The sequence below is a fragment of the Tyto alba genome, unplaced genomic scaffold (genome assembly GCF_018691265.1).
Source record: "Tyto alba isolate M040663 unplaced genomic scaffold, T.alba_DEE_v4.0 Super-Scaffold_1000006, whole genome shotgun sequence".
Taxonomy (NCBI): domain Eukaryota; kingdom Metazoa; phylum Chordata; class Aves; order Strigiformes; family Tytonidae; genus Tyto; species Tyto alba.
The window spans coordinates 35,572,412-35,595,399 of record NW_024881272.1 but is presented as its reverse complement, the minus strand read 5'-3'; the positions used below and the strand labels follow the sequence as shown (position 1 = coordinate 35,595,399).

Below are 22,988 nucleotides of genomic sequence, written 5' to 3'. Positions count from 1 at the left end.
TCTTTTCAGAATTTCATACCCTGAACCCTGAACTGGTCATAGTCTCACACTCATTTTGCTTCTTTGCTCAGCAAAGGGAAAAACTCATCTCCTTTTTCCAAAAGAATGAGTGTCTTTCACAAGGAATATTTCACTGTAGCTATCAGTGTCACAAGGAAATGAAAATTTATAACAAGATGCAGGAAAATGTTATTTATTGTATTACCACAACTTTATAGGACCAGTCACTTGAGATACAAAAAAAAAATGAACATTTCTGTATATTTTTTTTAAAAAAAACAACTAGTTAAGCTACTGGAAAATGAAGAGGTCTGTATCTGACACTGAAGAAAACCCATTTTGTAACTCACTTTAAAAATATTTTTAAAAAAATCTTTTCTGTGGAAGCTTTCTTGCCACAGTGCTTGTACATATGAAGGAGCTGTTTCCACACAAACTACTGCGACTGAAAAGTGCAACAGCTATTCAGCACTAACTTTCTTTGTCTAGTTGTTTTTCTTTAAATATAACTATAGATAATTTTGGTTAGTCCACTTCCAAAGCAGAAGTAAGTGCAGAATGGCTAGTCTGAGTGATTTCTGATGTAGATATGACACACAAAAAATTCTGCTCAGTAGAGAAGATGTTTCCTGCTTCTAAGAAACATTGAACATTAATGTGAGAAAATGCTGTTTTTTAGCAGTTGCACCCTTCAATGACAATGACAGTTCAGCAAATAGGACTTGTAGCAATTTGTGTAAAATTTTAGGAGGACTAGAGACTAGCTTACATCAGGCATTTAATTCTTAGAGGAACAAAAGTAGGTGAAATGAATTAATGTTTTGGATTAAAAAAATTATACTGGGCAAATAGACTAGATAGCATAGATTGTAAAAAGGCTATCCCACCGGACTAATGTATGCAAATAGGGTATAAATATTTTGAAAATTCCAGATAAGATATCTGTCAGTTAAATTATTATGAGCATGAAGCTGACTGCTACCTGTTGACATTCGACCAAAATGTATTAAAACCTCCAGTGAATGTGGAAGCATTGTGCTGCGATCCCCCCATCCAGCTGATTCAAGCAGACCTTCCTCCATCAGTGTTAACGAGATTCCGCGCCCTTGCGAGAGTCTGACAGAACAGGTGAGACTGCAGACCACTGCCGTGCCTTTGAGGCTTTGTACTCCCTGAATTTTGGGGAAAAAGAAAGAATCTTACCTGTTCAAATCACGATGTATGATTGGTTGCGTGAGATTGTGGAGGTACTCCATGCCTTTGGCAACATCTACAGCAATGATTAATTTAGACTGCAGATCAAGAGTTCTGTATTTTGAAAAAAAAAAAAATACTCAAAGTTAATAAACAGACAAAAACTATCTGTAAATTATTCTTCTCTGTAAATCATGAAACATTTATCCTTGTTTTAAATGCAAAATAATGTTATATAATTGATATATGAACATATGTAATATAAAATAATGACAATAACTATCTTGTGATTACTTCTTAATTGGCCTTGTACACACAATAATCTGAATCAAAGCTAATATTTTTCTAGTGTGTTCCTTTCTCTACTGTTTTATACTGAAATGAGTAACATTTGCATCAGCATGGATTTACTAGACTTCCACATTATGTACCCCAAGCCCGAGCAGAGAAGGAGCAGAATACCTCTTCTGTTCATGAAGCAGGGAGAAGAGCGATCCTCCAGAAATATACTGAGTGACTATAGCAAACTGGCTTGGGTCATCTAAGCAAGCTCCCACAAACTGGATGACACAGGGGTGATTCAGTCGGCAGAGAATGGAAACTTCACGGCAGAACATGTCCACATCAGATTTGGAGCAGTAGGTGTTGGCTCGATAGCTTAGAATTTGCACAGGAGACAACAATAAGGCAAAAATATAATAAAATATGGGGGGGTTTAATACTTCAATCTAGGTCATTAACCAAACAAGATGGAAAAGTCTGATAAACTTACCGTTTGATTGCAACAATTTTGTTCCTGCATCGCCCCTTATATACTTTTCCAAAAGACCCTAAAATGGTTTAAAATAAATAAGTACAAAGATATTTATCATGAACATCAGAAATTTAAAATGGTTGCATTCTTATTCTGGTACCTGAGCCGATAATCTCATGGAATTCTATTTCAGAGAGCTGAAGATGGAAATGTGACGGCAAACCAGCACGGAGGAGAAGAACATCTGCCTTTTCTGCAAAAGAGAAGACTTATCCTGTTTGTAAAATGTGGGGTCATGGGGAAGGCCAGAATGTAAGCATTCAACTTCACAAAACCGTTGCACGGTAAAAGCTGATTTTCCTTCTGTGAATTGGTTAACTGGTAATCCTCTTGCCTTTTCTTTCAGCAGCCCCAGTAAGAGATAAATACTCGCAATGCTACAGCTGCCTTGGGCTGTCTTGGCTTTAAAATCCCATCACCGATGAACACTGTCCCATAAGCTTATTCCACCCGTATCATGTGATGGTTGCATAAAATTCTTTACAGGGAGAATTAGTCCCTTTTTTCCTGTATACCTAGTACTCATTACTAAGTCAGGGGATGGTATTCCAGACCTGACTGACTCTTTACTGACATGTGGAATCTAAATTCTGCAACTTAATTTAGTTAGCAAACATCTCTACCTTGTTGATATTTTTGGTTTATTACTATAAAGTTCATCAGAATATTTCTAAATGGAACATTTAAATGCTGCTATGTAAAGGATGTAAGACTTTGATTATATCCATAGTGAATATTTGAAGTGGAAAATTGAAAGCACCACAAAAAATGAAATATATTAAAGTACAAATCTTCACCTGAATGTTTTAACTATATGTGTTTCAGATTAACACAAATTATTTTTGGACAGAATTTTTCTAGTAACGAAAATCCAGGCATTTTACAGTGAAATTCAATATTATATTTGTTTACATTCATGGATATGCTTGTATTTCCTTAGTACTAATTCCCAATCACATCCTTTTCTCCAAGGAAATAAAAAGAAATGTATTTTTTAAGGTAAATGAAAATAAGATAAATACAGGAATTGAAATGATGCTGAGCAACAAAGCTAAGTATATTGTTTCCTAAAATTATCCTAGGGAAATATAGCTGCTGCTCATGCACATCATTATATTTCTGAACAACAAAAATTCCAGGAATAATGAATCCAACATAGTAAGTTTATGCTGACAAACACCTTGGATAAAAAGACCATAGAAGTTCAAGTTTTCTCTTGCCACTGAAAATACCTTTAGTCATGCTTTTAATCCTTCCTAGTGGGGATGGAATTGACACATAAGAACCATCTGAAATAGAAAACCAGAATGAATTTTATGGAATTCAAAGACAATATAAGCATCTGTACTGATAAATTAATGAGACAATGATGGCTTAAAGAATGAATAATAAATGGGTGAAAATACACATCAGAGCTAAACAACACAAAAAGAATAGCTAAACAAGGTATTAAGGATGTGAAAAGCTATGAGTAATGATTGCTAGGGATTGATCTTCACCTCACAGCTTTTAGCTTTTCTTTCCAGTGAGTAATATGAAGTGACAACTCTATTTTAAGATAAAGGAAGAGTTTTGACATAAATAGAGGGTACCTGGAAAATGGCGATTCTCATGACACTAATTGTCTTTGTGCCAGACAGAACTGACCCAAGGCTCCCTGACTTCCGTGGAACATTTCCAGAGACTTCAGCTGTCTTTGGATCAGTCCCTTCAGTTAGAGAATAAAGTGATTTCTCAGACTATACCTCCTCCAGGCTGTGAGTATTCATTACAGGGCGATTCATCCTGAGGCCTCTTATAGTGCTTCAGAAGGGTCACAATGGCATCGTGACCTAAGAAAGAAAGAAAGAGGAAATATAAGGATTTGCAGGTAAACTCAACAGACTTTTTTTTTTTTTTTTAGTTGATTTATACAAAACCAGAAGGTTTTTTTTTAAAAAAAGGTACAGTGTGCCTATAAAACACATAAATAATGATACAGTGGCTCTGACCTGAAACATACTACAGAAATGTAGGGAAATACCTATCAATAAAACCAAGCATGTTATTCTCGTGAGTCCACCCCTAATACTAAAATGTGATATAAGGCAATAGAAGAAACCCTGCTACAGAAATCCTAAAATGGAAGATAACAATAGTCTTCAATAAGCCTTACAAGGAAAACCAGAGCCTGAAAGGATGTCAGTTTTGGTGACCTAAACCAGACAAAATTTGTGCACTATGTTGCTGTAGGCAGCTGCTGTACTCACCGTTCTGCCTTGCAAGGAACCAGAAGAGAGCGGTGTGTGTGCAACATGCTAACTCAGATGTTTGATGCACAAAGGTCTGCTTGGCCGTGTTCAAAATTATTTTCTAAACCTTTTAAATGTGAGTTTTCCCTCAGTAACTTCATACAGAGTATTTTGCCAATATCAGGTTTTTGAAAAGCCTTTGAAATCTGTAGTTTTGCTATATTACGGCTATATTATTTTGCTATATTACATTCTCATAATAAATGGTGCTGCAATGCTTTTGGAGGAGAGGGGAATATCCCAGAAGTCATGGAGTCAGAAACAGGATAGAAAACTGTCGCACTGCTGTACACGTAGGACAGTAAACAGGAGCCATGGAAAATGCCTCGCTTTGATCTGTACTTGCAAGAATTTAAGATTACTGACTGATTCATCGCTCCTTGTAATGCCTCCTTCAGTAATAAAATTATAACTCATGCACATACCAGAGGGAGAAATAGCCTTTTCTGAACAGGCTGTATGTTTTGTATTTTAGCAGCATGTAAATACTCCCATCCTTGAGTTTGTGATGAATTAAGCTGATGTTTAACAGAGTATCTGAGAAGATAAATAAAAGGGCTGGTTTTTATAACCCTTCGTGCCAGGAACTGGAAAGCAGATGGTGAGAGCTCTTAGTCTACAGGGCCTGAGGGGGTTATTTTTGTAGTGTTCTCTCCTCCCTGTGCTGTTCTCTCCTTCCTCTACTGTTCCTATGGATTTTGTAGCAGAAACTAGAAAATTGAAATACCTTTCTCGTAAGCCCACATCAAACAGGTCTGCTCATCCTTTTCTCCACTGGATCTGCTGGGATCACAAGCTACAAGATTCATATCGGCTCCATTGTCCAGTAAAAACTGTACAAGTCGAATATGACCATGGTAGCAAGCACAGTGTAATCCTAGAACATCAGAGAAGCACGGTAAGCACAACTGTCAGAACATCATAATAGGACTTGCAGCAAATTGATTTCCTAGATTAAGGAATATATTATAAAAAAAAATACCCGAGGCAATAGGTGAAAATAAAATATTTATGCTGCAAGAACCAATCTATTGCCTGCTACACAACATGTCAGCATTTACTCTATCACCTTCAAATCACATTTAACACCTTTGTATGCGAGCAAAAGCAAGTAGAAACAAAGAAGGCTCTTTTGTTTGTTGCCTGTAGTAGAGACATGGAGGTGTGCAGCCCTGCAGAGGCTGTATCCTATGTGCCTGGTCCCTAATTGAATAATATTTGGGCCCAAGTCTTAAAACTAATTAGAAGCCTAAGTATGGGAGAATCAGCTTACATCAGGTTTTGTTACTCTCATGCAAGCTAACGAGCTTGACACATCCTCACTGAGCTCATCACTCCTATGCCTGCCTGTAAACACATTTCAAAGAAGCAGGGGTCTGTCTGAAAGGTAGTTGGATGTTGGTCTTCAGATTGCCATGGGAATGACCCTGCAAATCCTGAGTATGTATGGCTTCCAAATTTTTTGGTGCTGGTATATGCACTTACACACAGTAAGGATGATGATGTTACCTGTGTGTCCATCCCTTCCCTGGTGATTGATGCTTACAATGTTCTGGTCAAGAAGAAATTTTACAAGTTCTATGTTCTTTCCATAGGTGCAAGCACTGCAAAAATAAAGGGAAAGTGAATGCTATAGTCCATAAAAGGACAAGTACTTTGGGTAGCCAAAAATTTGGAAGTAATTACACAGAAGTTAGAATGTAGTAATGGAATAAAAGAACTTTAGAAATGTGCAAAGGCATGATTAATCTACCAAAACATGCTAATTTCTGTTCTTTCAGAAACACTCTAACTACTGTTGTGTAAATTAATTTTGCACAATTATGCAAAATTAATACAGTTTATTTTTCACGGTGCCTCTTAAATAACACTTTACAAGCTTATAGCATCATGACCAAACTGTGTTCTGAGGTATTTCTGATTTAGAATATCTAGACTCCAGCAGGTTCCTAGGCAGAACAGGATCCCTAAGCTCAGCTTTCCTGGGCAGAAAGAGAAACTGTTATTCACCCAAATGCTGATGAACCTGAGGCCTTTCCCACCCCCTGCTCTCTCGCTTGCTCTCTCCCCATTCACTGTCTGGTTCTACCTCTTCATGTCCTCTACTGTATCTCAAGTTGCAAGCTTAACATCTGTGTCGGGCTCACTGCTAGCTTTTTTCCTCATCTGGCTGTTGGCGAGACATTGATAATTTGGGGTGTTTTATTGCGTGCATGTGTAAGTGGAATTTCATTGATAATGGTGCCTTAAACATCTCACCTGTGGAAAGCCGTTTCACTGAATATATTTTCCTTAGTGAGACTTTCTGTTCCTGAGAGCTGAATTATTTCCTTGACAACTTCAAACTTGCCACTGTAACACGCACTGAAGATGAAGTCAGTAAAGAGTTGTTAACGACACCAGCTTTCTAAGGAGGCCCAAACCATGTAAAACAGCCCCTCCACGTGACTCACAGGTGTAAAGGTGTGTCTCCATAGATGTTCACCACATGGGGCTGAACTTCAAAGCTGCTCTGCAGTAGGAACTTTACAATTTCATGGTGTCCAAATCGGCAGCAGAAGTGCAGAGGAACGTGATCTTCATTGTCCTGAGCATTCACTGCCATTTGACCCAGAAAGAGACCAAAGAAAGTATTTTATACTTAACATAGCTTGTTTTGGATATTTAGTGATGTTTTATGTGTTGTGCCTACATGTTTTGAAAACTCCTGCTAAAATATTTATGGTCCTGTTTCTTTAAAATTAAAATTTCTGTGAGCTTTCATATATCAAAACTACATTACTCACTGCCATCTTTAGTACACTGTCAAGACGATTTTTTGGACTTGGGGTATAATTGCTTTCTTCCAGTAGCAGATACATTGAATGTTTTGATGTAGCTTTCCATGACTGAATCACGAGTTGTATATGACCCTTAGACAGAGCAATTGCTGTCAGTATATTACGATGTGAGGCAAACCCAAAATAAGTAGTTACTATATGTAAGAAAGCAATCCACTGAGCTATTCCAAATGCATGGAACAATAGTTATTAATTACAAATGCTAGGAAGAAACATACTTCATTGTTGCTCTTAGGAAAGGAAAAGCCAGTTGGTTTTAAGGTTTATGTTAGCTTCCTTGAGTAGCAGGATCAAGGATTCTTGATATAGTTATACAGTGACAAAAAAAGAAATTTAACATATTTTTCGTCGTCACTATTAAAATATGAATACAGAAAAGGCAAGAAAGGAAGAGGAGAATTAACTCAAACATCTGGATTTCCAATGTTTTCATTTTGCTCAATGTCTCCTTTCACCTGTGAGGATGACATTGAGCTTCACATATTTAAGAGGATGGGAGTATTCTTTGACATAACATGAAGCTATATAAAAGAATGGGCAACATTGGAGACATAGTATATTATTGTTGTGTGGGTATGGTGTTTATCTCTGTTTGTTCAATATAATTTCACATGGGAAACAAGCAGTGTGTGGTACAAAGCTCTTGTTCTGTATAAGAGATTTGCCCTTCCAGGGCTTTATGTCAGAAAATCATGCATCGTGTATGTAGCACACAACTTATAAAAATATATACAGTAAAGGTATTTTTTTTCAAAATTTCTGAAGACCAATTCTTGTATCGTCTTTTCAAACATTTTGGGTGCAATAGTAAGGCTGTTGTAGGATAGACAATATTAGCAAGCAATGAGGGAATTTTAAAAAATTCCTTGCTTCAACTGGCTTTCGGTAAGACCAAGATTCTTTTTGAAGTTTTGGGCAGTTCAGCAAAGCACTTGGGAACCTATCGGCATGTGATCTGTTAGAAAAAAGTGTGGTTTCAGTTAGCATGCAGAAGCAGATTCACATTTCTGAAACCAGCTAATTTGACTGTTGTTATTTTAGTATAACAAACACTAATATTACACCCTTTTTATCATGAACTTCTATTTAAAAATGTTTCTGTAATAGAACAACATAAACCTCAAAACTCTTGAGAATAGTTATTATCAAGTGACCAGTGTGAGACTCTGTCTGCATGGGTACTAATAACACAGAGATGGCTGGGAACCTTCCTGGCCTCGAGGCCAAGCATCTCAGAGCTGCTGGTATCTACCAATAGTGGCGAACGATTTTAAGGGCAGTTACATGCAACCTGCCTACTGGGGAGCTGCCCCTGGAAGGTCCTTGACCCACAGGTGGGACCTGTTTGAGACTGCCAGTTATCCTGGACCACATAATCGTGCCAGGGACCCTTCTGCCTGTTTCCAGAGGAGGCAATTGTATTCCAGCACCTGGGAACCTTCTTAGGCATGCCTGCAACAGCTACGGATACAGCTTCCATGGCTCACTCTTGATCTATCAAATAGGCAGCAAAGAAGAGATTGGACAAGGCTCTAGGCAGGGTTCTCCACTGGTACAGAGACATATAAATGCTGGTTTCATTATCCAAAAAAGGTTTTTATTAATTTTTAAAAGAGAGCATGTATTTATGTGATTCTTAGTATATTTCTTTCTATGTTTAAAGATAGAACAACTATAATTGATGGAGCTGATAAATTCAGTCAACTTTGGGCAACATTTCAGTGGAGCACCAGATCTTTGAGACAGTTTACAAGAAATTAATAAACTACTAAGGAATAATCTGTCCATTAGAGGTGTCCAAACTGGTACTACACAGGCTTTTAAGCACAACTTTGACAAACATCTCTCAGGTACAATTCTTTCTTATAGCTGAGCCTCCTTGGGACAAAGGGTAAATGAAACACATTCTGAGGTTCTGCCTTCTCTTGATTTTCTGTGACCATAAGGAGCAAGGAAAATTAAAATAAATCCCTGTTTAAAAACCCTTCTGAAGAAATACTGAACGGTCACAGAAATGGACAGTCCTTTAAAATGAGCTGAATTTATAGCTTCACTGATGTCTAGTGACAGCTATTTCCAAAGATGAATTTCAGGCCAAAAATCAATAGAAGAAAAAAGGAATTCCTGTAACTTATATTAAGCTTGTGGCCTGCAAATTTCATTAACTGCTCCCATTAACCCTCCTAGCAGTCTTGTATTAAAAGGAGTAAAGAAAACTGTTTTATTTCTCTATTCTAAAATAATTCTTTACTTTATAGATTCATGTGACATGTTAGCCTTTATTTTTTATTATGATGTGGTGCCAGACACAGATTCATTCTGAAATGCAATAAATAAGAGGGGAATAAATGTCAAAGTTTTATCATAATAAATGTCAGCGTTTTAGAATATGTACCAGCAGAATGGCCTGAAGGACATCAGGGGTCTCAGGGCCATGAGCTTGTACAACAGAACAAGGTGTAAGGTGGAACAAGGAAGGAAACATATATCTTCTTTGTTTATGCAGTTGGAAACGATGCCAAATACTTGCAAGTCATTTCCTTTGCCTTTGGAAGGATACATAACTACAACATGGGATGATGATTTTCGTTTTAATTGATAACTTTTTGGTTTTTAAATGAAACATGAAAGGTAAACTGGTATATTGTCTTAAAAAGAAGAAGTTCGAGTCAAAAGAAAGCAAAACCAGTCAAAAGCACTTTAGAAGAGAGTTATGGCAAAAAAGCACATCATATTGATTCAGAAATTACATAAGAAGAGTATAGGAGAGTTCTTCAAATTGAGATTTTAAAGTAATTTTAAATTAAACTGTGGATAGAGAGTACAACTGTCATGGCAGTCAGAAACCAAAAATTGAGGTTGCCTTACAAGTAAACAGTAAAAATGAGCACATGCTAAGTTTTTATCTGGAACAAAATGGAGTACTGTAGAAATTATTCTTAGTGCTGAGACATTACATAGGTTGAAAGTAACAGGTGAAACCAATAAAGTAATTAAGAGCTTGAAAAAAAGAAAATGCAAGTCTGTTTTTAAAAAAATAAGGGAAATTGCCCAAGTGCCAGTGAGTGATAATTGTTTAATATTCAGAGAAGTATGACTGAATGTGTCTGGATTTTTAATATCAAACTTTGCTTTTAAATTTCAAATTGATTGTATTTGGCAGAGGTGACAGTGACTTTCAAAGATATTTGAAAAATGAGGACCTGCAACTCTAGGCAGCTCTGTAGTCCTGAAAGCAGACAAACTTTATTAAAAGGCCATAGGCATTATAAGGATGAGGAATTTATTTTATAGCATGTGGTCGCTGGAAGGAACCTCCAGAACCACCGGTTTGAAGAATAATGAAAAAGAGCATTTAGCTTATGTGAAGCAAAGGAAATGTTTGTTTTCTGGCCACCAGGAAACTAGTTCTCTGAGTCTGTAGATATTCTGTTTCTTAGATAACCCCATCAGACTATAAAACAATTTTTTAAATATAAATTTTTTGTTTCATTTTGAAAGGAACAGTTTTTGAAGTCATGCAAGCATCTACATTAGAAGTCCTACTTCAACATTCAATCATTTGAGAAGCAATTATTTCCAGGCCCTTTCTGATTTCAAAGGAATGGAACATAAAAGAAGAGTGGAACAGACTGACGACTTTAAATTACCATTACCCCATTCTCACGACAAACCCCCACCTCTCATTTGCCCATTCATTTTTCTGCTGGAGTGTTGGGGCACCAGCAGAAGTGTGGCCATACAGTCAGGCCAGCTGATTACACAGCAACAGAAGAAAACCACAGCTCTTTATTTGCAGTAATCAAGTTTACCTTCCTTCATGTAAGTGGCAGGTGAGAGTGAGAAACAACAAATAATTAGATGTTTTGGACTTCTTGGTTCAGAAGTCAGCCCTCCCGAGACCCAAAGATGTACCCTTCTGATTACCTAGAGGGCTCAGCTGCTTAACAGACCTCTCAGAGTCAAGACCATGACCAGGGACCTGCTGAAACCAGCAAGTCATCTGGGTCTAAGGTGTTGCTGAATATTCATTCTCTATAAAATACCCCTGTATAGAGAAAAGTCAGGTGTGAGTGTGAGTATAGTGGAGCTACAAGAAAACCAAGAAGGAGGCAAAAGGAGTTCAGTTCAGTGAAATGAGGAAAGAGAATAGTTATTTAGGAATACTGATATTTTCTTATTGTAATGAACTTCCTTTTCTACTTTAAGAAGAAAAAACTATCTTTGTTTTGTTTATTAAAATTATGCTATAAAAAATTCTACAAGATTACAGGAATGAATCAAAAATTATGAAGTGATACTTTGTACCCCAATTAGTGCTACATTCTACCACGTGGATATTCTAAAATATAAAACTGAATTTCCTGACAGAATAAATATGTAAGTTGGTAGCAATCATATTGACTCAGTAATGCAAAAAAATCTTTAGGAATTTGGAAGAGGTGAAAAAGGGAAGAAGGACATAGAAATTGTTAAAAACAGAAATGAGAAATTCCCTGCTGAGTTTGTAAAAATCTCAGGATAGTTAAGGTATTCTAAGTGGTAGCAGCTTGTAATGGTGTGCTGGTCTTTGAGATATAATAATGATCTCAAAATTAATTTGGAGCTTAAAGGAATCTGATCAATTCCTCAAGAAATGTGCTTGAAAGACCTTATATGATTTCCAAAAATACGCAGAATTTACTTAGTCCTTCTCTACAGTTTTATGTTGAAACAAATTATGAGATTAGCATCTGGAGAACTGACTGTACTTGTAACATACTGGTTTCATATACATGCATGTGTAAAATATGAACATTTGTGATGATAGGTACATGGGCAATACATTCCTTTTATATGTTTTTTCTTACATATTGTGGTTGGATTGAAGAAGAACTTTGGCTATTGTTAGACTGAGAATGTCATGATATTCAGCAGTATTTTGACCTTTTCAGTCTGATTCGGCCACTGTTTTTCTTTAGTTGCCATGGCCTCAGAGCTGATCAACAAGTCAGGTTATGTTAAAGGAAATGGTTTAAGTTTATGACACCAGTTACTGGTCTGCACAGGATACTGCCAACATTTCTTCAGGTTATTTCACCAATTACTTTCATTCCTAGTCATTTAAGAATTGTTCCTCCTTACTACTGTGTTTATACCAAGTTTCAAACTGTGCTGCTTTGGGAGTAAAAGGCTTCCTGCTTCCAGTCTCCTTTTTCTTTTTCCAGTGCTGAAGATCTGATTTTGAAGAAAAGAATCTGAAACTATCTCCCAGATTCTTTTGCCTTTGGAATAAACTATCTGATAGTGAAGCTCCCACTGCCTTTTTATGGTGACTGAACATCCCCTCTTTATTATAATTATATCAGTTCCGTGCACACCACTTTTTTTACTGTGTGAGTAGGATGTGTGTACTGTAGGCAAGACTCACAGAGAATATGGTAAATTTATACTGTTAAAATCTAGCAAAGAAGAGGAAACTGTGGAGAAATGCAGTCTTTGTGCCACTAGCAGTGTAGGAAGAGGGGTACATGAATGCTGCTGCTTTTGGCACTACTGGGCGAGGCAGGAGCCCCATGGGCTCTTGTTCCTGCTTTGACAGTTGTTAAGGAATGTTGGGGCTTTACAGAGTCAGTGCCAAAGGCTGTAGCTTGAGAACACAGAACTTGTGCAGAACGACCACTTGACTGTCCTCTCCCGAAGCCCACGAGCGGGTGGACTGGGCCAGGTGAGATGAAGAAAGAACTGATCCTGGCGATTTAACATGCTTTTCAAATGTGGCTGTACAGCGTCCCTGCTTAACCCTCCTCTGTTTTGCTCTGTTGCTTTAGTTCATGAGTAGCTGTGTGCATAGACTGGAATGGAACATCAATTAGGATACTAGATCAAGAAGCAGAAACTGAAGAACATTGATAACTTCTTGTTCTTTCTATAACATGCGGGATTCTTGCAGGAAATGCTTTGTTTCTTTCTTTCTTGTTTTTCCAGTTCTGCTTTTCCAAGATCAAATCGTGATATCCCTAGGCAAAATCCTAACCCCGCTGAAATTAATGGAAATTTTGCCCTAGACTTCAAGGGGACCAAGATTTTACCTTGTATATAAGTTAACAAGAGTAATTATGTAGTCCAAAGATGTATTGAAGAGCAGCACTTTGGCAAGCAATGTACTTCTCTTTCTCTTATTCTGGGGATAAGAAAGGAATTTCCAAATAATTGTAATGATGTTAAATATTTAGGAATATCTGCATTAATAATCATAATATGCATAAAATTTGACCTCTAAGTTTTAACATTTGTCAGACTTCGTATGATGTAGCCACAAGTGTACATGTCTCTGATGCAAGTGTCACAACAGTGGAAAAGTAAGGCTGGAGTGTGATATGTTTTGTGCCTGAAACATTACTCAGACATTACTGAAACAGCATAAGGAGAGGGAGCAAAAGAGCAAGTGTAAGCAATCAGCAGTATTGCTAGTTCCATGCCAATATTAATTACAGTGGAAAATATATTAAATTGCAGCACATGCAAAATATATAGCACTGAACTGTAATGTTATAGTCTTACTGGCATCAGTGTGAGATCACCTGTAAAAAGAATGAGCAGGTTCCTACCTTTCGTGGAATACTAAAGCATGCTAATAGACTTTTGTATCTGTCCAACCCATTGCAACTCTCACACACATGTTTTCTCTTATGGAAAGTGTCCCACAATGAACTATATGAAGCTTGTGAAGCATAATAAGGCATGTGCTAAAGCGATTCAATTTTCTGTGGAATTGTTTGTGAACCATTTCAATTTTTCATCTGAACTATTTTAAATTACTTGCTGTATAATTTTGACTTAAAATCCTTCATCTGTATCTCATTCACCAGGAGTTCACTATATATTAAGTAATTTTGATTGGAAACACATATCACATGGTCACGTGTTCTCTGATTGGATGAATGACTCAATAGTAAGCTACCTCAGTGTATTAATCTTAATTCTGTTTCCTGCTGCTGTTGTTCACCTCTCACTTATTAATGGAAACAGAATGCATGTGAGATAACAAACCAAACATACTTAAGAAGTGAAGAAAACTCCAACTGCTATTTTTTTGTTTCAGTTGCCCAAAGATGGTACACAAACACACACAGAGTGTGTGTTTTTCTTATAAATTCAAGCTAAATTCAAGATTCAAGGCCCGACTCTGTCTATAAAATACAATGTTGAAGTTGATTTTTTAAGATATCTTTTCTTACCATCAGCTTTGCTTCCCTCTTCCATCAAGAGCTTTGTTATGTTGAGAAAGCCTTTGGCAGAAGCCAAATGGAGAGGTCTGTCTCCAACTTCACCACTTGCATTCACATCAGCTCCGAACTTTAGTAAGAGGTGGGTCACCTAAATATTTCATTAAGGCTAATTAAAATATCACATGAAAATAAATTTTTTGACAAAATTAGACAGAATATTGCATTGCGTAATACTGTATGTGGGCACTTCTCTGAAGTTAAAACAGGGAGAGGAGATTCAATAGAAAACTAATTTTTAAGTTACACATCTGTAAAAATATTAAAATTCTCATATGTAAATACTCATTCATTCTCTAAAATGTTATGTATGGTAAAAAGCTAGACACAAGACACATGTATGTGTTTAACTGACTAGTCAGTATAACAAAGCAAATTCCTTCAAATTCCACAAATGCCAGAGCCTGAGCTTCCTTTCTGAACGGTGTCTCTTATCACAAGAGCACCATAGGAGATTTTAGCACAATCTCACAAGACTGTGACTATTTGTTCAGAAGTGGCTTATGGCAAATAAGCAAACTAATCTCTCATCCCAACATGCAAGGAGTTTCTTAATGTTACTGGATGATGAGGTGCATATATGTGAAAAGAAGCACCTTGGGAACACATCCATGGTTCACACCCTTGCTGTGACTCAGCCACAGGAGAGCATTTTCAATCATCTGTGCATCTGGACTCTGTTCTTTCAAAAGCTTTTGCTACAACAACTCCTCAATGCACTAGAAGTAACATGTCACTGGAATGAAAAATACGCTCTGCATAGAGGTCATCCTTTGAAACTTGAAAATATCCCCAAATACATGCTTTTAGCCAAAGAAAGGTATAGCGAATGACTCACAGAAGCCAAAATAGACCCATTATTACATTTCACATAAAAGAACTATTCAGGGCAGATGACTGAACTGCTAGATTAACCGTGTCAATTATAGTTCAGTAAAAGAAAGAGAACTGGGAGGTTCGATGCCAGCTTTGCTCAGAACTTCAGCTTATGTTTCAATAAGTCCGTGATCTGTGCGAATGAAGCAAGCACAGTTGGCCCTGTGATGTGCACAGCACCTCATGCAAAATCCTGCTCTCTAAATTATAATTTTTTCCATTAACTTTAAAGTGGCCACAATTTAGTTTGTGAATTCCAAGGAAAACCAATAGAATTGACACTTAATTATGTCTGGGAAGTGATATTCACTTCTTTGGAGAAGTTTAAGAAAGCATAGTCACATTCCTTATGCAATCTCTGAAGGGTGGGATGAATAAACATCAAATGAACTATAATATGCCTCTTGGTCCAAGTCTGTTTATAGGTTCTCAAAGCTAGCTAGACAATCTTCTGTTTCGAGAGGTCTAGAGGGGAAGACATCAGTTTTTGCTGGGGTCTAGCACAGAGGATTAAAATGTAGAAATTTCCTGTTGATATTCAGACTTAGAGCATCCAGAGGTTGATTTAGAAGTGTAACTTCAGTATATGAGGCCTTTTCATGGTAGGGCCCTCTGGAATCTAAAGCAAAAGTATCTAACATTAAACCCATAGTTGCCTCAGTGTTCCACTTCTCAGCTTCCTGAAACGCCCCCATTTAGTTACCTGTTCATGGCCATAATAGGCAGCAATATGCAACGGGGTGAAAAAAACTGCATCCTGAACATTCACATAAGCTCCATGCTGCAAAAGAATATCAACAGCCTAGGAGGAAACAAACAGAAAATTCCCATTAGAAGCACTATATATATGTGGTCAGATAGTAAAAGAACATTTCAAAACCTTATATCACCAGGTTTTTTTTTTTTTTTAAAAAAAAAACAAAAAGTCCCAAGCAAGCAAAAAAGAAAATAAATGTGAAGAACTGCACATGACATGTAAAAAGCAATTAACTTACAATACTTTAACTGAACACTGAATGTCACTGATGCTTTATAAATATGCTTGAAAATCTGTTTGCCAGTAAAAAAGCTAATTTATGAAGTAAGAGGCACAGAAATTACTTTCTGGATTTTCTCAGAATAACCTTTAATTTTCCCTTAACCATTATGAACAAAGAGCAGTAAACATATCAGAGTTTTTAGAAGTAAAAAACCACACTGAAATGAAAGATCCTTTTAAATGTAAATATGTGAAGGTAAATCCTCAAGCATAATTCCCCCAGTGTGTAAAGAGTTCTTTGTATTTTAAACAATAATAACCTTTTGGTTTCAATAAATAACCCTAAGTGTTTTCTTTCAAATTTCCACTTTTTTGGTCTTTCAGGAGGTCAACGTTTTCCTGGACAGATATGAATTATCAAACACTGGCTTTCTGAACAGCTGTCAAAATAGAGGCCTGAATGAGACCACTTTGGATTATATACTGAAGCCTGAGGGCTGCTAATTTTTTTGAAGCGCAAGGGAGTCTTTTGCACGCTAAGGGGCTTGTACCACCGATTATTTGAGTAGTTCTACATATAATCTCGATGAATGTTAATTTTTGAGTCTAATGATGATGAAAGATGCTGGATGGTGATTCACTCACAGTACAGTGAGCAACTGGGAAATTGTTCCCTGGCAATCGGAAGAAATAACAGAGAAGGGTAAATGTCCAGCTTCTCTGCTACCCTATTTATGCCCCTATGTCCCCACTGAGACTCCCACTGATGATGCCAATTAATGCTACCTGCGATGATGCACATTTCTGTCAACTGTTATCTAGGCGGAAACCACCACATCATTTCACACACGCAACAATGGGGCCAGTCATTCAAATCCATGTCATTCTCAAGTACTCAGAGAACGAAAACCTGTTACCAAGCAACATTAGTGTAAAGGGATTATTTCTTTACACAATTTAAATTGAAATACATTTTTTTCCATGTGACTGCCTGAATACATTTCCTGTGTAAGGCCCCTTCCCTGACATATTAAAGTGTGTTTATTTCCCATTAGTTTTAACCATTTCACTGCGGTATCAGCTTTAAGCCTCCTCTGGAAGTAGGACTGCAGGGCCAACTCTGTCTCTTCAGAACCCAAGGGTTTCAACAGGTCCAGCACACTACAGGAGGCACCTAAGTGGTGCAAGGACTAAGCCCTTCTACCAAAGACAGGCTGGAGGAGGCAAGGATTGCTGTGTTCCTATGGAACCTTTCTTCAGCACCTGTCTGAGCACAGATGATGGGGAATGTTGGCCATGCCTGCCTGATACTATTTTCCAGATGCTAGAAGCATTCTGGGAGCACACTAGTTAGGGACAGATGCAATTCTGATGTTAATGGGACGATCAGTGAGCATCATCTGTAAGTTAGATCACAAATGCTGATGCTTGTCTTTGGCTGCTGTGGTGGTGCTCCAGAGACACGTGAGCTCTGAGCATGTGGCAGGGGAGAAGGTGGGAGCTGTCAGGAGTGAGAGGACTCCTGAGTAAAGTCAATCCCGGGGATGAACAGCATCCCAAGCAGCCACAGCCAGACTCCGTGGGTAATACAGAATCACATAACCTCTGAGGCTGGAAGGGAGCTCTGGAGACTGCCCAGCCCAATGTACCGACACACAGCAGTGTCTCCTAGAGCAGGCCTCTCAGGGCCATGTCCAGTCAAGTTTGTAATATTGTCCGGTCTCTGAGGATGGAGGCTCCACAACATGCCTGGAAACCTGCTCCAGTGTCATGGTAAAAAAAAAGCCTTTTCTTCTGTTTAAATAGAATTTCCTGGATTTCAGTTCATGCCCATTGCCATCCGCCCTGTCACTGGGCATCTCTGAGAAAAGTCTCTCTCCCCCTTCTTTACTACCCCCCACTCAGGTATTTCTATATATTGATAAGTTCCCCCCCAGAGCCTTCTCTGTTCCAGCCTGAACAATCCCAGCTCTGTCAGCTTCTTCTTGTATGTCAGGTGCTCCAATCCATGAACTGTCTTCATAGTCCTTTTCTGGACTCACTCCAGGATGTCCACGTCTCTCCAGGACTCCCTCACTGGACACAGTGCTCCAGGCACCCCCTCACAGCGCTGAACAGAGGAGAACGATCACCCCCCTCAGCCCGCTGGCAGCACTCTTCCTAAGGCAGCCCAGGATGTCTTTTACTGCAAAGGCACATCGCTAGTTCGTATTTAACTTCTTGTTGACCAGATCTCCTAGGTCCATTTCTGCAAAGCTGCCTTCAGGCTGGTCAGCCCTCAGGGAAAGTACAGTTCACATTTGAAAGAAACAGAGGGAATGAATCATAGAATGATTTAGGTTAGATGTGTCCTCTGGAGGTGTCTGGTCCACCCTCTTTATCAAAGCAAGGACTAATTTCGAAGATCGGGTTGCTCAGGGCCTTGTTCAGTTGAATTTTGATTACTTCCAAGGATGGAGGTTCTGCATCTTGTCTGAAAAGCTTTCAGTGCTGCATGACTCTCATTATGATCCCCTTTCCCTCTTTATATACAGCCAGAATTTCCCTTTCTAAATCTCATGTGTGTTGATTTCCTTTTGCTGTGCATCCTTTTGCTATGGACCTCGAAGAAGAGGTCGACTCCATAAAAAAAATCATACGAAAGATCCCCTGAGGTCTTGAGAGAAGCTGCCTATGGTTATATCAGCTGAAGAACAGCTCTGTAACACCTTCGCACATGCACTCAGTGGATGAGTGTTAATGAGTTCAGGTAGTAAATAAAGAACATGCTCAGCTACTGGTTGGTTAATACAATGGACTCCCTCCACTGTGCATCCCATGTCCAGACAATCTGCAGGGTACTAGTAGCTTGGTGGACCAGAGGTGGGGAGAACAGATCCAACTAGTCTTTGATTTAATGGCTTGGTGGTTTTCAAGTGGTTCATCTTAGATATCTTTCAGCAAACTACTGTCATAAAACTGAAGTTGTAGCTGTTGGCTCTGAAAAGAGATGTTTGGACCTGTAGCTTTTATAAGAACATGGTTGGAACTTCTTTGGATCAGCTGGGTTTTAATTTAGGCATGCAACTGTGAGGCTGTAACACACTCAGGGATGTGACCACAACTCCAATTCTCCTTAATCTATTTGGAAGATAGGATTAAAAATTTAGATTCATCTACAAGCTTCAAGGTGGATCTTCAAGATGAAAAAACTGTATTGAGCAATGTGGATCCACCTCTGATGATAAATATAAAACTAGATGAATTTTGACACATTTTTCCACACTGTAGAAATGGCAAACTTGCTAGCTACTTTGTGATCTCCTGATAAAAAGAATTTTGTGAGTCATAATAAGCAAACTCCACTCAACTGTAAATGATGAGAGGGATACAGAGACAATCTTGATAGTTTCACAGACAAGCTATCTTTCTAAGAAAGAAGAAAGGAATCTTAGAAAACACTGAAAATCATCATAGGCATTACAAGTAGGTGGGTATGCTGGAGTGATGTGTAAGGATAAAATTAATTCAGAAAGTAAGGGGAAAATTTCTGATGCAAAAAGAGCTTTGAATTCTTATAGAAAGACCAAAAAAAAAAAGGTTTTTATCATCAGGAGACACACTGTGACTAAAGGTGCAGCTTGTGTCGCAGGGGAAGTTTTCAGGCTGCAGAGAGAGCAGTTCTCAATGCCTCCGTGTGCCTGGGCACAGTCAGCACAGCTCGGCCAAGGTAAGTCTTGCCTGACCAACCTGATTGTCCTCTGTGATAGACTGACTGGATTTTTGGGCGAGGGGAGAACAGTAGATGCCATTTACTTTGACTTCAGCGTGGTCTGCAACACTGTCTCCCAAATATTCTTGTAGCATAGCTGAGATCTTATGGTCTGGACAGGTGCAAAACCAGCTGGGTGAAAAAGTGGTTAGATGATGGGTATTGGAGGGTAGCAGTTAAAAAACGTACTCTGCCTTGAGGTTAGGATCAAGTTGAGTACTACAGGAGTCTCTACTGGGACCTGTCCTTTTTAACACCTTTAGCAACGGTCCTGGAGGCAACACTGGAGTGCACGCTCGTCACCTTGGCAGAGGACATCAAACTATGTCCTCAGTACGCTTGAGGGAGGGCCTGCCGTCCAGAGGGGCCCAGACAGGCTGGAGGAATGGACCAACACGACCCATAAAAAGTTCAAAAATGACAAACCGAACCCCCTCCACTGCGAGAGCACAGGCTGTGGGCAGCCTGGCCGGGGAGCAGCTCCCTGGCCAGGGCCCCAGGACCCTGCTCGGCCACCGGCTGAATGTGAGCCGGCAGCTTCCTGGCCTGAGATCCCGGGGGCACAGGCAGGAGAATGGGGGAGACAACTGCTCCCCTTTTCCTCCATAATGAGTTTTTGATTTAAAACAATACTTTGATCATTTTCAACAATACTCTTACTTGCTAATTTTTCTTAAAATTCTCTTATGAAAGGCTTATGAAGCTTTTGGAACATTCAAGTCAATTATGTTCTCTTCAAAGACAATTAATTAAGCTACTCTGAAGGCTAGAAGGAGTCAACAAAAGAAAACTTCAGACAAACTACATAGGCACTTTGTGTTTTGGACAAGTAATAAGAAATCTTCTAAGCAAATAAGACTAACGATTATTGACTTTTTAGCAGGTAAAATTTAAATGAGAAGACAACTTCAACAATTAACACCTTTGCACCACTGCTAGACTCTGTATAGCCTTACACCGAAATATCTAAAAAATCTATCATGATTTTTTGAGTTCCTTTATTAATTAAGCTATTAAAATAAAAATATGATTAGTGGCAAGCATTTGCCTAGTTCAGTTTAAGAAATGTAGATATGATCAGTCATGTCCTGTAAAGTGTCTTTGCATTAAATTATTACAACTCCTAACTCTCTGTGTATCTGTAAGAATTTTACAACAAACTATATCAGACTGATAAAAGGGATTCTGAATGTTTTAAATACAACTTGCTGATGAATGTACAATTGTCTTTCTTAGGAAAAGGTCTACTGAAACATTTAATATATGCTCTACTGTAAGACAAGAGGACAAACATCAGACCAGCAATAAGCTTTTGCATGTTACTTTATCTTAGCAGTTCCAATCAGACTTAACACAGGTAACAGATATATCATTAATGAAAGATGCAAGTACTGGTGTCTTGAAATGTAATGGTCTCCCCAGGATTGCTTTTGTTACAAGGTAGCCAAATAATGGGATTTTTTTTTTTTTAATATATTTTGCCAATATTGGTAGATGGTAGACAGAGAATATTTAAAATGTCTTTATGCAATGTTACTAAAAAACCCTGTTTTGGGCGAAGAGATCTCTGTAAATTTAACAATACTATAATTTTAAAATGTTGCATCTACTTCGACTTCTTCTAGCTTAAAAATGGGTCACACAGAAACTTGCTGCACAGGACATTCTTGGGGAGAATGTACAGCTGGAGAAAAGTGTTGCCAAAGCCTGCTGCTGTTTTCAGACCAGTTAGCATCATCAGGTTAGTGTAAGCTCCTGTACTGAGCTGAACTCATTGCTTTTTCACCGGTGTTTGCTGGACACCTTGTACTCCCACCGTGGTCTGTAGAAGGTTTCCTTTGTTTCATTCAGTCTGGACAGTTTGTTGGTAGCTATTAAATTGAAAACACATGACTTCCAATCCTCTTCAGCACTGGTCGGATCATCACAGAGAGGCAAATTCTGAGGCTCTTTGATTCCCCATGATCTTGCAGTGTGTCTAGTCACGTCTATTGATGTGTGAATAGCATTTCTGCACTCCTGGTTCTAGAATGATTCTGAAAAGGTCTGAGAAATTCATGTCAGAGAAAAGACAGGGCTGGGAATATGCAGCACTAGCATTAAATGCAGGGAATGAAAGAAGAAAATGAGGACTTTGTGAGCCATTTAAACAGACTCACATAATTGTAATTTTTCAAGGCTTCTTAAATCATTTGAACATACTCCTATTACTAATAAAGTAGCTGTGAAGACAGGAGGTGACAAACATGCTGAAGTAACATATGACTTGTAAATTAAATCTCTAAAATGGGACTGACTCCCTTTTCCCCAACTGGTCCTTGTTACAAACACATTCACACTTCAGATTCTTAGGTTTGCAGATTGCAAAAATTAAGTAGCACTGATTCATCCTGTCTTCAGCCCTCAGTCCAGCTCACACGTCCGTAGATGTTGTGATCTCAGAATGACAACTTCCATTTACAAAATGAAATAGGCAATGATACTGGTTTTCCAACATGATAATATTGGTCAACACATAAATGTGTATGAGCCACATGCATTATTTATTTAGCAGTGACCACTCTGGGCTGGAAACATTTAATGTTTTCAAAATAGCAGACTTAATGAGAGATTTATTAAACTTATTTGGTGATGTTTTTAATATGGTCATCAGCTTTATAGTTTCACAGCAATTTTTCATTCTTCCCATTGAGAACTGCAATTTCCATTAGCAGATAAAATAAGCAAACAGCACAGTTTTGGTGAAGTAAAATATGGCACTAAGTCATAGGGCACATGAAATACTTATACACCACACTGGCTCAAATGAGTTGGAACATCCCATTGATGCTGACGGCCTTCAGTAACCTAATTTTAGAGAACTGATCACTCTATTAGTTTCAGGTGTGGTGATGGAGTGAAAGCCATAGGCTGACTCTTCAGGGAAATGGGGAACAAAGCAATTTTTTCCACAGTCCTCTCTCTTTGTCTTAAGT

The 22,988-nt window shown here is 38.3% G+C and overlaps 1 protein-coding gene across 1 annotated transcript in view; it reads right to left on the bottom strand.

Annotated features, from left to right (window-relative positions):
* Nucleotides 1–22,988, bottom strand: part of TNNI3K (TNNI3 interacting kinase) — an 86,238-nt gene that overhangs the window by 47,849 nt on the left and 15,401 nt on the right. Inside the window, exons 6-17 of the mRNA XM_042784752.1 lie at nucleotides 15,987–16,085; nucleotides 14,360–14,498; nucleotides 6,753–6,897; nucleotides 6,559–6,663; nucleotides 5,809–5,903; nucleotides 5,027–5,176; nucleotides 3,754–3,840; nucleotides 3,241–3,297; nucleotides 2,109–2,201; nucleotides 1,967–2,024; nucleotides 1,657–1,851; nucleotides 1,204–1,308 (exon numbers count right to left, since the gene is read on the bottom strand). Of these exons, the coding sequence (XP_042640686.1) occupies nucleotides 1,204–1,308; nucleotides 1,657–1,851; nucleotides 1,967–2,024; nucleotides 2,109–2,201; nucleotides 3,241–3,297; nucleotides 3,754–3,840; nucleotides 5,027–5,176; nucleotides 5,809–5,903; nucleotides 6,559–6,663; nucleotides 6,753–6,897; nucleotides 14,360–14,498; nucleotides 15,987–16,085 (1,328 nt within the window). The remainder of the gene's footprint in view (nucleotides 1–1,203; nucleotides 1,309–1,656; nucleotides 1,852–1,966; nucleotides 2,025–2,108; nucleotides 2,202–3,240; nucleotides 3,298–3,753; nucleotides 3,841–5,026; nucleotides 5,177–5,808; nucleotides 5,904–6,558; nucleotides 6,664–6,752; nucleotides 6,898–14,359; nucleotides 14,499–15,986; nucleotides 16,086–22,988) is intronic.